Here is a 12258-nt window from a genome sequence, read left to right as displayed (position 1 = left end):
AACATTAGTCCCTTATGCATACGTTCTTGTTTTAGATTATATTTGCACCGAAAAAGATATTGTTATTATTGAATCCATCCGATCCTCACATAAGGATAAAATATTTGTGAACCTTGACGATGCATTCATAAACATATTCCATTTGGAATGTCTATTACATCATAACAAATTCTTGAATGGTGATGCAAGCACATCTATATGAATCACCTTATATATAAACATGACCCTATAATCTATATGCAATCTTTAACTTATAACTTCAGGTCATAAGTGCATACATCCATTTAATAAGAGCTAAAAAGCATCTACAACATAAGGGTGGTGTAAAGGTATTCTTGAGAATACTTACATTTATAGCCTTCTAAAACGCGATGGCCAGCTTGAGATGGATAAAATAAATCCTAAGTATGACACCATCGAGAAAAAGGTTGGATAATTATCTGGATCGTAATATGGTAACAATTAAATTTTTATTTATAAATATAAATTTGTGTTAATATATCGGTGTCTAATACTTACCACGTGGCTTGCTTTAGCCCTTCATTTTGATTAACATCGCACAATGCCATTGGTACCTAGCAGTCATCAATGCCAAAAAAAAAAATGTGAGATACATGTGCTAGACTCATTAGGTCTTTCAATGGACCGCACTGACCTCACTATCAATGTGAGTATTTATTAATACAATACTCCTTTTGATTAAGAATATATTTTTCCTTAATATTGGACCTCTGATGCTAATATTTTTCATTTAACAGCTCATAGGCCTGCAGAGACAAATACACATTACATCACAACTGAAAAGAGCTTAGAAACTACAGGTGGTAGGATCTCCAAGTTGCAACATGGCATGTCATAGAGAAATTCCTAGAGCCAATTCAAATCAGATGGGTAAATTTCAACATAATTTCTTACTATATTAATTACCTTTTTATTGATTAAATAAATACTTACATGAACTTTTTGTAATATTGTAGCGCATCATGCAGTCTATTCATGCAAAACTACGTGGAGTATTAAACAGGTGATATGTTATCTGACAGTGTGACTTAGTTATTTCATACATGATGATCACAGAAGTTTGTTGCATGTTTAGCTATATAATCTGATAATTTAATTCTTATTACTATTGTGCAGTATGATATGAGGAATCTCAGAAAAAAAAATAGATGTCATTCTGTTGGACTCGTAACTAAATACGAGGAAAGGATGCTCAACCCTGAAAATAATATGGAAAAAGAAGAAAGTCTAGACGATCTTGTGATCTTCGATAGTCCTGCAAAGCAGGCAAATGGTCAAACTCATCATATGAAACAAAAGACCAGTCATCACTGTGTGTTCTTTCCACTATCATCATGCCGACGAGCACACATGAGTTTGTAGGCGAACTTAGCAAATATATCTTGTCCATAGATCATGCCGAGATTTTGAAGTACAACACTTTTATTTCATATACTATGTACTGTTTGTATAGATTATTATGATGTGTTCTTCTAACTAACACAAGAAATTATTTTATTCAATAGGAAAGAATGAGTGTGAAGCTCCGAGCCCTACCTCATTAGCTTAGGCCTAAAATAAACTCAAGGACACATTGAATGTGCATAAGCCCATGGACAACAATTGTTTCAACATGGGCGTACGGATGCATGCATGCGATGAGTTCAAGTTGTTACAATAGACCGAAGTTCACCACATGGACCAGCAGTTTTACGTAAATTATTTGATTCATGTAACCACTCTGTTTGCTCATGTTTATAATCTTTCTTATTACCGTAGTTAGTGTCAAAATTTGGATGAGCCGTCACGCAGTGGGAAGCTTGATGTGGGTAGATTGGCAAAGATATTTAATAGCTAGCCTGGAATGGACTATAACATTTCACTATACAAGTTGGTAAGATTTGTTCCATTGTCCATTGGTATCATGGTTTATATTTTCCTAACGACTAATGTTTGCATATTCTATTGCCGTTATCTTTCTACGGCCACTTCATTCTATACGCGTTCGACGTGAAGGCTAAAAGTGTCTCTACATTGGACCCGCGGCCTATACCGGATTGATTTAAAGGAGATGGTCCAACTATGTACTATGTCTTCAAAATTTTAAAGATTGCCAATAACCTAAAGCTAGCCCTCAAAATAGCAAACCCCGCGAAGAATTATGTTATTTTTACATGACGTCGTAAATTACCAAATTGTGTTTAAAAAAATAGAAGATTGGTAACTTGCTTACAACTTCAATACAAACAATGAGTCTATCTACATATATGTAAAAAATCATTCATTTGTAAGGACGTGATGGGATTTTTTGTTATCAACTTCACGTGCGCATGGACTGGTGAATGACTAGAACCACCTATTTATAATGTGAGTATTCTTCATTGTATTGGTTTATAGTAAGCACTTGGGCTATATGGTTGTACAGTTTATTTTCTTGATATTGATATATAATTTACGAACTGGGAAGAAGTTTTTAGTAGGCTTATTGAAATACAATACAAATTAATCGAATGAAAACATCCCCGTATTTATTCAGGGAATTCTTAAAGCCCATCAGGAATTATATTGTTCTGAAAGATAAATTAGTTATGATGTTATTTTTACATGTGACTATGTATTTAACCATATATTACTTGTGTGTAATTCATTTTTCTCTTGGTATCAAACGTGGTGGTTGTATAAATGCACGTGTATGTCCCAGTGCACGGTTACTAGTTACAGAATCAGGACACTATCACATCAGCTCGGAAATTCGTCAAGAACTCCTTAATGCACCAGTTTGTTGGTCCAAGCACATTCAAATTTATACAGTAAACGTTTCCAGCCATCAAAACGTACGGCCATCTTGGACTTTAGGGACCCCTTGGAACATAGTTTTGGAGGAATTACCTGGAAACCATGTGTTACAAATGAACCCTTATTTGAAAAACATGCGAGCTGTGTAAAAACATGATTGTTGACAATCATGCACGAGTCTTATATTTCGTCAACAATCATGTTGTCGTTGTAAGATCTCAGGTCTTCGACGAGCAAAATAAAGAAGTTCATCATCTTTAAAAGGCTTGATGGGAACAAGTTGTCCATCCAGGATCTGCAACGTGAAGTTACGTACGTGTGCACTTCCGAGATCGTCCTGGGCCCTTGGGTTAGCAGGGTAAAAAGCTTACAGCGTACTCGCACAGCAAGTACAGTAGTGTCAAATCCATCAGGTTGAACTGGACGATAGTCCAACTGGGCGGCTGCGCAACGTGACCAAAAGCACGCTGGGAAACGGTCAATAGAGTAACGTAAAAATTCGGCAACTCATGCACCCTGCTCTTGCCACCTACGACAACATATATTCGCTCGATGCACCATCAATCTGTAACGTGTAAGCCTGCAGGTTTCCATGGATAATTCATCACACCAGCATCAGTTTATGTTGGCGGATGCGCTCAGCACACGGTTGATAACTTAATTCCCCGCGTAGCTTTATCAACGTCATCATCACAACTCATAAATCCAGAAGACCAGAACGATGATTTATCCAGCTGCCTACAAAGATCATGAGTCATGATACCCTTGGACCCAAATACCAAGTTCAATAACCCGATTACACAGAGCCGGTTATCCAGAAAAGATGAACAAACTGAAACTGCAGATGTGTTACAGCATCTTAACAGACTGAAACTCGAATGTAGACGTTTATCCACGCGTCACTTCTGCTTCTTCCCAGGCTTCAGCTTTATAAAATCATCAATGTACAATATGCCCTTCCCCTTGTACACTTCTGGAGGTTTACAGCTACGAACAGCACCAGCAAAATTGTGTACTCTATCCATGTCAATACCAGTACAGCATTATGTTGGGTTTAAAGCAGAAGACACGAACTGCGGGTGGAGCAGTGAACTGCACCTCGTGGCTGTAACCCAGTTTCAGAAACAACTGGAGAGCCTTCATGCTCTGACCTTGCGTTAAATCCTACTCCAACAAGCTTCAGAAACCCGAAAAACTTGGTTTCCATTGCAGGGAAGGAAATTATGTCCGACAGTGAATTGTCTGGCCCATAGTTACCTTAACAAAATATGAGTTGAGGTTTCATCAGAAAAAATGTTCATGTTTTACAGGATCACATAGAAGATTCTTTAAATAGCTAACCACCCTTCCCTGCTGGCACATTTGGCTACAAAGCACCAGATGGAATTCTGATGGGTCAGCCCTAAACAATTTTAGATAGATAAAAAATAAGAAATCTACTGCATGTTGCCTTACTTAGAGCCCCCCACACACGCACACACACAAAAAAAAGATAGTCAGCAATGAGGACATTTCTGTTGCCTGCGCTAACTGCTACCTTTTTTCTCTTGTAGATATATCTGTACTTAACTATTATTTTTATTTAATTTAACATTCTAACAGGAGGGTTCTCCCTTGCTGTAATCACTTTTTTTTTTAAAAAATGACTATAAGCATGCATCCAGTACTAAGATGGACGCAGAATGATACTCTTTTGTATGAGTTCATCATTCAGATGTAGAAGAGTGTCCTTGAACCAATTGTTTACATATCGTGGAGTCGTGGAGTATGAGATCGTCCCATAATCTCATCTCACATAAGAAAATGGTACAGATTCCATAATTTACTGAAATACTGAAGAATGTGAAAAGCAACTCTTAACGCTGAAGCACTATTTGTCTCCACAACTACAGAAGATGCAAAATCAAGGGCAAGTAGAATTCACAAAGACGTATTTATCTTATCTCAAACAGAGAGGGACTGAGCATTTCACGCTAGACACAAAGTAGCAAAAATGCAAAATGTTACCCGAAATCTTCTGAACGCCAATCAATTCGCCTTGTGAGCAAAGATGAAAATATTTGAGACGTATGGCTTACTGTTTTCATTGACGTATGGCTTACAGCACTGCTTTACTGAGAAAGCAAGCAATACAGAGTAGATGTAAGATGCTGAGTACACCCCGAGATAAGAAGAACCCCTATAATTTAATCAGGTATGACAGATAAGCAGTCCAACACGTTATAAAGTAAATAACCGCAAGCAGCTACTGACAGAATTGAAGAGAACAAAATAGTAGAAGATCATTATTGAAGGTGCAAACATTAAGGGATGGGGGCATCCATGGTGGTGAGATCACTAACTTGAGCAAGACACGGCTACACTGGACTCGTTTCTGGAAATGGTACTTAAACTATAATCATTCAGCAAGTGCAATACGGATACCATCATACATAGGTAGCAATCCATTTCTTTGGTTTATGACTCAACAAGCTTTACAATCTTCCTATTCCCCAGAAACATCATCGCCAGAATCAGAGAAGAGAACAACCATAAGTAGCTTACACCAGATCGAACGCCCTAATTCGGTAGAACCCTAAAACATTTTGGACAACAAATTGCACCGGCATATGGGTACAAGACCTACGGCGCTAACTGAGATCGATCTTGCGCGGATGGAAGAAGAAACTACATCCAAGCCTAATCGAACAAAAAACTCATTCTTAGAAACTACATCCAAGCAGGCTAGGGTTCCTTACCAACAAGAGATAACAATCCCAGCCCCGGATGGATCTCAACTCCGCGCGAATCCTATAATACTAGAGGGCGTGCTTCGGTGGACATCGACGACTGGAAGGCTGTCTGGCGTGCTTCGGTGGAAGGAGGCCGGAGGCCGCTTCGGCGGCGCCGGCGCGGGCGACCGAGGAGACGCCGGCGCGAGAGATGCTTTGAGCCTCTGAAGTCCACTGCGGGGATATGGGCCCGAACACGGCCTGGCATGGTTAGAGCCGAAGCCCCAAAGAATTAGTCCAATTTTTTTCAATATTTCTACGAAGATATTAAATTCCCTAGAAAAGAAGATATTAAAAGCAAAAGAAATAATGATTTTGTAATTTATCTAATTTGATATATTAATCCACAAAAAATCAATATATAGATTATATTTCATTTTTTGATGATCTATATTATAGTATCATTTACACTACCTATTTTTTAATTTTTTCATTACTATTTTAATAGTATTTTATTTTTCTAAGCATTGAAGCACAACTTTTCTTACTTTTAAATCTGTTGGTAAGTTTATTTTTTAAATATATCGTCTGTTGGAAGGTCGATATAGACGATAATAGCCTAATTTTGTAATTTTTTAAACGGATATTTATTTTTATAATTTTTTATTTTTAAAATCTCTACTATATAAAATAAGAGCCGGTTCTCATATCATATCTTTCCCTATTAACTTCCTATCTAATAAAAATTCATAAAATTCAAATAATTTATCTAATTTTGTCATCTATCCTTGTCCTACACTTTTTTTGTCTGGTTACCGGCTACAGATATGATCAGTCTAATAAAAATTAGAAGAGAAATTGACGGATAATATCTCTTTACTTTTTCGGATCATATTTGAAATCAAACTACAACATCACTTTTGACATATGCGTTCGATAGTACTCTTACGACACATACACATCTTTATATCTTAAATTTATATTTAATATTAGTATGTCTAATATTTATATTTTCGTGCACTAGCTAGTATTATAAAAATTAAAAAAGCTCCAAGAAAGAAAACCAGAAGCGCCCCTTCGGACCCTCCCAAACGGTTTGTTTCCTTTCCCATCGTGCAAGAAAGAAAGAGGCAAATCCAGGGGCGTGCGCCATACTGCCAACAGCACGGGCTTAGGAGCTCCTCTCCGCTTCCAGTCGCCAATTCGTCATCCACCGCCTGCCACCCTTCCCCTCTCCACCACCGTCTCCCCCGAGCTCGTGGGTCTCTTGAAGGTGAGAGGAGCCTTTTTTTTCTTTTCTTTTTTTCCGGATTGTGAGCGATCACGTCGGGTAGGGTGTGGGCCGGGGGAGTGGAAGAGGTAGCGGCCTTCTCTAGCCTCTAGGGGTAGGGTGCTAGGCTGGCGGGGTGTAGGCAGCGGTGCCCCTGCGGTTAACGCGGGCGCTGGAGCTGCGGTTACCTTCGTTATGTGGGTGCTCGGTAGCTGTTCGTCAAAATTCCTGTGGAGTGGCGGAGCGCCTGAGAGGGTTCCTTCTTGTTGGGACTGGTTAAAAGAAAATCGAATTTGTCTTCTGACCCGCCACCCGGTGGTGTGATATTGGGAAGTGGTGTCTCGATAGTATTAGCTTACAGCCAGATGCCTAGATATAATGTGCTGCACGCGAAATTTCTCAATCAATTAATTCTATATGCCGCAATCTTTCTAGTTTGATCCGAACTTTCGGTGCGCACCAGGCATTCTATTGGGCACTGCCCTTGATATTTGATCTATTATTCTTACATGATCAAGCACAAGCTCGGTACTACCTGATGGATCCTGGGATGGCAACTTGGCAACCGTTTAATTGTTTATAGTAGTTTTAATGCTACTCTTGCTGTTCTCTTATTGCATAAGGATTGATGTCTCACGGTTATATGTTAATGACCACGGTTTCTTTTGTGCCTATCTTTGTTGTTACTAGAATCTGAAACTTTGTAGGTCTCATCCTATTTCTGTGCTTTTATTCAAAGGTTTACTGTTCTCAACCATGCCATATTACATGATGAACATACTTTAGATTTTGTTCATTTCCTATGTCAATGCAATCATTTGTGCTGTTTCTTGTTTGTTGTTTTTCCTCTGGTGCATTCTAGGTTTCTAAGTGACATAGGATTTTTAATTAGTGGTTACCCAATTAATCCATTTTCGTCTATCATTTTTGCGATACTTATCTATCTTCATTTCTTCTGATATTGCAAGCCCCTTTCGAGTAGTTTGCGGCTTCCATGCAATTCTATTGTTGCACTCTATCAATTTTCAAGGCTTTCGAGATGCATCTTCTTTTTCAGTATGTCCAAAAGGATTACTGCCTTTCATGGTTGATGTTCGTGGTAGTTGGATATGTCAGGTTGTGTGTTCCTGAACAAATATGTTTTCCTGCTATTTATCTGATGATGAATATTATGATCCGTACTTAAATACTTTAGCTTTTGTAATGTTTAGATTGGCTGCAAAGCATGGGCTTTCCAAGTCTCTCTTTCGCCGGAATACTTACATGAAAAATTTACTGTTTTTGTTTTTGTTTCAGTGTTAAGATGGCAAGCAATACTCAATCTGAAGGTTCGGCCTCATCTGTTCCAAAAAATCCGGCCATGGCTTCATGCCGGAAGAAGAAATCCGATGATGATGCTACCTTCCTCGAAGATCTGAAAGACCACATCGATGAGTTCATTCATGCCTCCATGGATGAGCACAAGACATGCTTTAAGAAGAGCATCCAGAAGGTCGGCTACACTAGTACCATGAATTTTGTCTTTTTTTCCTCTCGTCATTCTGCAGTTGCCATACATTTGATGCTCGAACCTTCCGTTTTTCATGTTTTGCGCAGATGTTTGGGATGTCAAAGCTTGTCGCAGAGCGATCCGCGGAATCAAAGGAAGCTGAAGTTGAAAGTGCTCTGCCGCTTCAGACCAGTGTCTCGCAGTAGAATGTCGTGGAGGCGGCAGTTTGCTGCTTTGTGGTGTCACCAATGCTTAACTATCAGCATTAGCGTGTGTTTGTACCAGGAGTCTAGTGTTTTTTTCTCCGACGTTTGCTACTTTGCTGTATGAGTACATCTCTATATTTCATAAACATGCATTGAACAGTAGGAGTACAAGTTGACATTGGAATATCGCCAAGTTAATGATGAGTTCTGTTGTTCGTATCTCGTTTCAGGGCCAGTTTGCAGATGGTGTGCTGTGCCGCATTTATTTTCAAAGCTAGTGTTGAAATTAGTTGTTAAAAATTTGGCACCCTGTATGGCATCCCAGACATCAGTACAACAAATCATATGATCCAGTAGCTGTCCTTATTTTCTCACATGAATATATCCTTTATTGAATACACATAATTTCTGTTATTCGGAACCCTCCGCAACATGGTTCTACATTAATCTATGCTTCGAACACATCGAGGTCCGGAATTTTTTTATATATTTTATTTCTTTAATATTTCAAGAATACACGGTCGTTTTAAAAAATCGCAGGTTTAACTATCCTTGTCTGTTCAACGGGTGAGATCTTATGAGCCCCGATGGTCAGCGAATTAAATAATCGGATAGAGGAACATCTCGTTCGTTTAGCGGGTGTACCTTCATGTTGTTCGTTTAGCGGGTGACATGTTGTACTCGTCCATCAAATGGGCGATATGTGCATATATAGAATTTTATTTTTTAATTTAACTTTTTTTATACGGTAATTTGAAAAACAGTGCACATTCCTTCAACGAGAAATGATACTTATGCAAACAGTTATCGATAATGGTTATTGTTTTGAAAATTTTGGTTTCATGTAAATTTGTTGGAAACAATGGGTAAAGGGTAGGAGATGCCTCACCTTAATGTATAGCGGCTTCATAAGGATCAATCCACTCCGAAGAAGCTCTGATTTGGAGATCAGACTACGGGGTGGATGAACTCGCGTGAAAACTTTACCGACGATGAGAATGAAAGGGATGAGCTCGAGGAAGCCATCGAGGAGCTCGAGTAAGCCCCCTCCGTCGATCTACATTCTTCATGGGCGTCGAGGTGGTCTCTCTCTTGCTGCGGGTGAAGGAGTGAGTGAGAGTGAGAGTGTGTGTGAGAGAGAGTGTGTGTGAGAGAGAGTTGGCCGACTTGCTTAAGTGGAGCCTCTGCGTCGTGGCAGTCAGACCGCGGAAAGTGTCGGACAGAACGTGGAAAGCCCACGTGTCAAGTCTACGTGGCTGCCCCCTGGCGGTCAAGCCACGTGAAATCCCGGTCGGACCGTGACGGCGGTCTTGTGCTAAAAACTTGATTCTATTCCCCAACTTTGAATCTTCATTGGTAATTAGTAATATTCAGAATGCATATATCATGCTCTTGCTTGTGTTTTCGATTCACTTGCAGGAAAAATCTTCTTAGCGAGGTCAACCGTGTTTGGCATGGTTGGTAACCACGGAGTAGTGGTGTTGTGCTTGCGATGGTTCTCGATCTGTTCTGGTCGGAGCCTTTGGATCATCAATATCGAAACTCTACCAAATTGACTTATTATATTACCTTTCGGAAGATCGAGCAATACTCCCATCAAGTGGTACCAGAGCTCCGGTTGATCGTTAGGTAATCTTATTTATTCCCATTTGTTTAGTTGTGTTCTATTCTTCATCTCTAAGGTATTTAGGGTTTTTCTAAAGGGCTCTAAACTATCTCTAAGTACTTTTGAAATATGTTTAAACTCAAGGTATCAAACGAATACGTATAAACATAATGTCATGGCGATTATGAATGCTTAATCATGTGACTAGTATTTTGGGACGTGACACAAGGCCCCTGGTCGCATCCATCCTCGTGACCCTGTGCATCCTCACTCTCACCTGGTTAGCTGATTACGTCATGTGGTATGGTGGAACAATCGATCACGCAGGACGTCCAACTGGCGATGGAGTGGCGAACTCGTCCTGGGATGGTTGTGTCCCCGGGAGTGGTGCGCTAGGTAGCTGCGAGCACCGAGCTCATCGCCCTATCCGAAGATGAAGTCGTACCCAGGGACCTGAGTAACGCCCCTGCTAAGCAGCTTCATGTAGCTACCATGCGCCTCTACGTCTTAGCAATCATCGATCTCTACACATAGAACCACGATGAAAATATGTTAGCATCGATAAACCGTGACATACATAACAATTTGTTATGCATGAAGCAAGTATCTTACCTGAGTCGGGGACGCGAGAACTCGAAGGACCTGGGTCCGTGGAGTAAGGGTGTGTCACCCCGCTAGTAGCGTAGAAGGGGTCGCCGCCATTGCTGAAGGTTGGCCTAGATGCTGTGACGTAGTAGTGGGGGTCTAAAACGCCAAAGAACGAAATCCGAGAAAACATGACACTGTACTGGGGGTGACCAGCTCCGGTGAAAGACCATGTAGCCATAGTAGGGGTTGAAGAAGAAGTTGGGGTCGAAGACGTCCTCGACGGGTCGACGATGAAGCTCGAACGTACCAGTGGATGCGGCGGCTCAGTGAAGGTGGCGGACGGGCGTGAAGGAATATGAGCCGATGCTCATGGTCCCGTTGTAACGTCCGAGGATGAACTATAGCTCATCGATTGGAAGATCTTGGTCACGTTCTGGATAATGTAGCCAAATGCCGCGCTCATTTCTACCCTTGGGACCTCACCGCCACTGTTGAGCCACAGCTTCAAGGCACGTGCATCGGCATCAATCTCGCGCAGTATGTCACTATGTAAAGGAAACCTTCAGTTAATTAAAAAAATTTACCATCTATTGTAGTAAATACATACTCGCATAGTGTTATTCATACCTCAAGAGAACGTGCCTGGTCCCTGTGCGTCCAATACGTGTCGTGCACATTCATCACGTGTTGTGGAAGCTCAGTCAGTGTGTACGTGACCCGGATCCGCGTCCAAGTCATGAACCACGAGAGGTACACCGCGTACGCCTCCTCAGAGTGTGGTTGATCCTCGTTGACGATGTGCTCGACAACTTAGTCCCATTCGTCAACCCACCATTTCACACGCGGCACAAACACGCTCATGGAATGAGCCACCCTCCATGTCAACCTGTAAAAACAAATATATGTAAAAATAAGTGTAGAAGAGGGTCGTATAAAAATTTAATTACAACATTATGCATCTGTGTATGTTGATAGGCACCGACCTAGCCACATGTAGTGAGAACGCCTATAACTTTCCGAAACTGTCGCATCACGTGATGCGGTGAGTACTCCTTGATGTAGATGTCAAAGATGAGGGTGCAAGTCGTGAGCCAGTACTCTCGATCATGTAAGAAGAGCACCAAATGTCCAAGTGGAGCGTGTCGATGTACCTCGACCTTTGTGTACGGAGTCCAGCAGACATAATCCATCGTTAGCTCATCGAACTGGTGGACAAAATTTGGGTGCGTGCATTGTGTCTGCACGCTGAATCAACTCGGCTGTGCAACCAAACTAAGTTAGAGAAACAAAAATATATCTATAATTAACATGTACGTACACAAGTAGCATAGCACTTACTCTGCATCTGCACCACAAGGGCCCCACGGTCAGGATGCTGACGTCATCTGCAGCGAACTGATACGTGCTATGGTCGACAATGGGCATGCCGATGGCGATGCACTCGTACGACCACGTTTGAAGCAGTAGGGGACACCCAGTTAGGATCACCTTGATGTCGGTCTTCGTGCAGCCATGGCAAAGTCTGTGGTACGTTGTAGACAGCACAACTGAAGCCTAGCTGTACTGTGGGACCTCCCCGGGGTCAGCATCCA

At 41.0% G+C, this 12258-nt stretch overlaps 1 protein-coding gene and 1 pseudogene across 1 annotated transcript; one reads left to right on the top strand and one right to left on the bottom strand.

Annotated features, from left to right (window-relative positions):
* Positions 1-3498: 3498 nt before the first annotated feature.
* Positions 3499-5765, bottom strand: LOC133913199 (large ribosomal subunit protein uL6m-like; annotated as a pseudogene).
* Positions 5766-6578: 813 nt separating this feature from the next.
* On the top strand, positions 6579-8681 carry LOC133913198 (uncharacterized). The gene is made up of 3 exons (XM_062356273.1): positions 6579-6780; positions 8074-8269; positions 8374-8681. The coding sequence occupies exons 2-3, from the start codon at positions 8081-8083 to the stop codon at positions 8470-8472; spliced, it is 288 nt and encodes a 95-aa protein (XP_062212257.1). The 5' UTR covers positions 6579-6780; positions 8074-8080; the 3' UTR covers positions 8473-8681.
* The last annotated feature ends 3577 nt before the right edge of the window (positions 8682-12258 follow it).

Source organism: Phragmites australis, chromosome 3, assembly GCF_958298935.1.
Source record: "Phragmites australis chromosome 3, lpPhrAust1.1, whole genome shotgun sequence".
NCBI lineage: Eukaryota > Viridiplantae > Streptophyta > Magnoliopsida > Poales > Poaceae > Phragmites > Phragmites australis.
The sequence above is the reverse complement of the archived record's forward strand: the minus strand, read 5'-3'. Positions and strand labels throughout refer to the sequence as shown.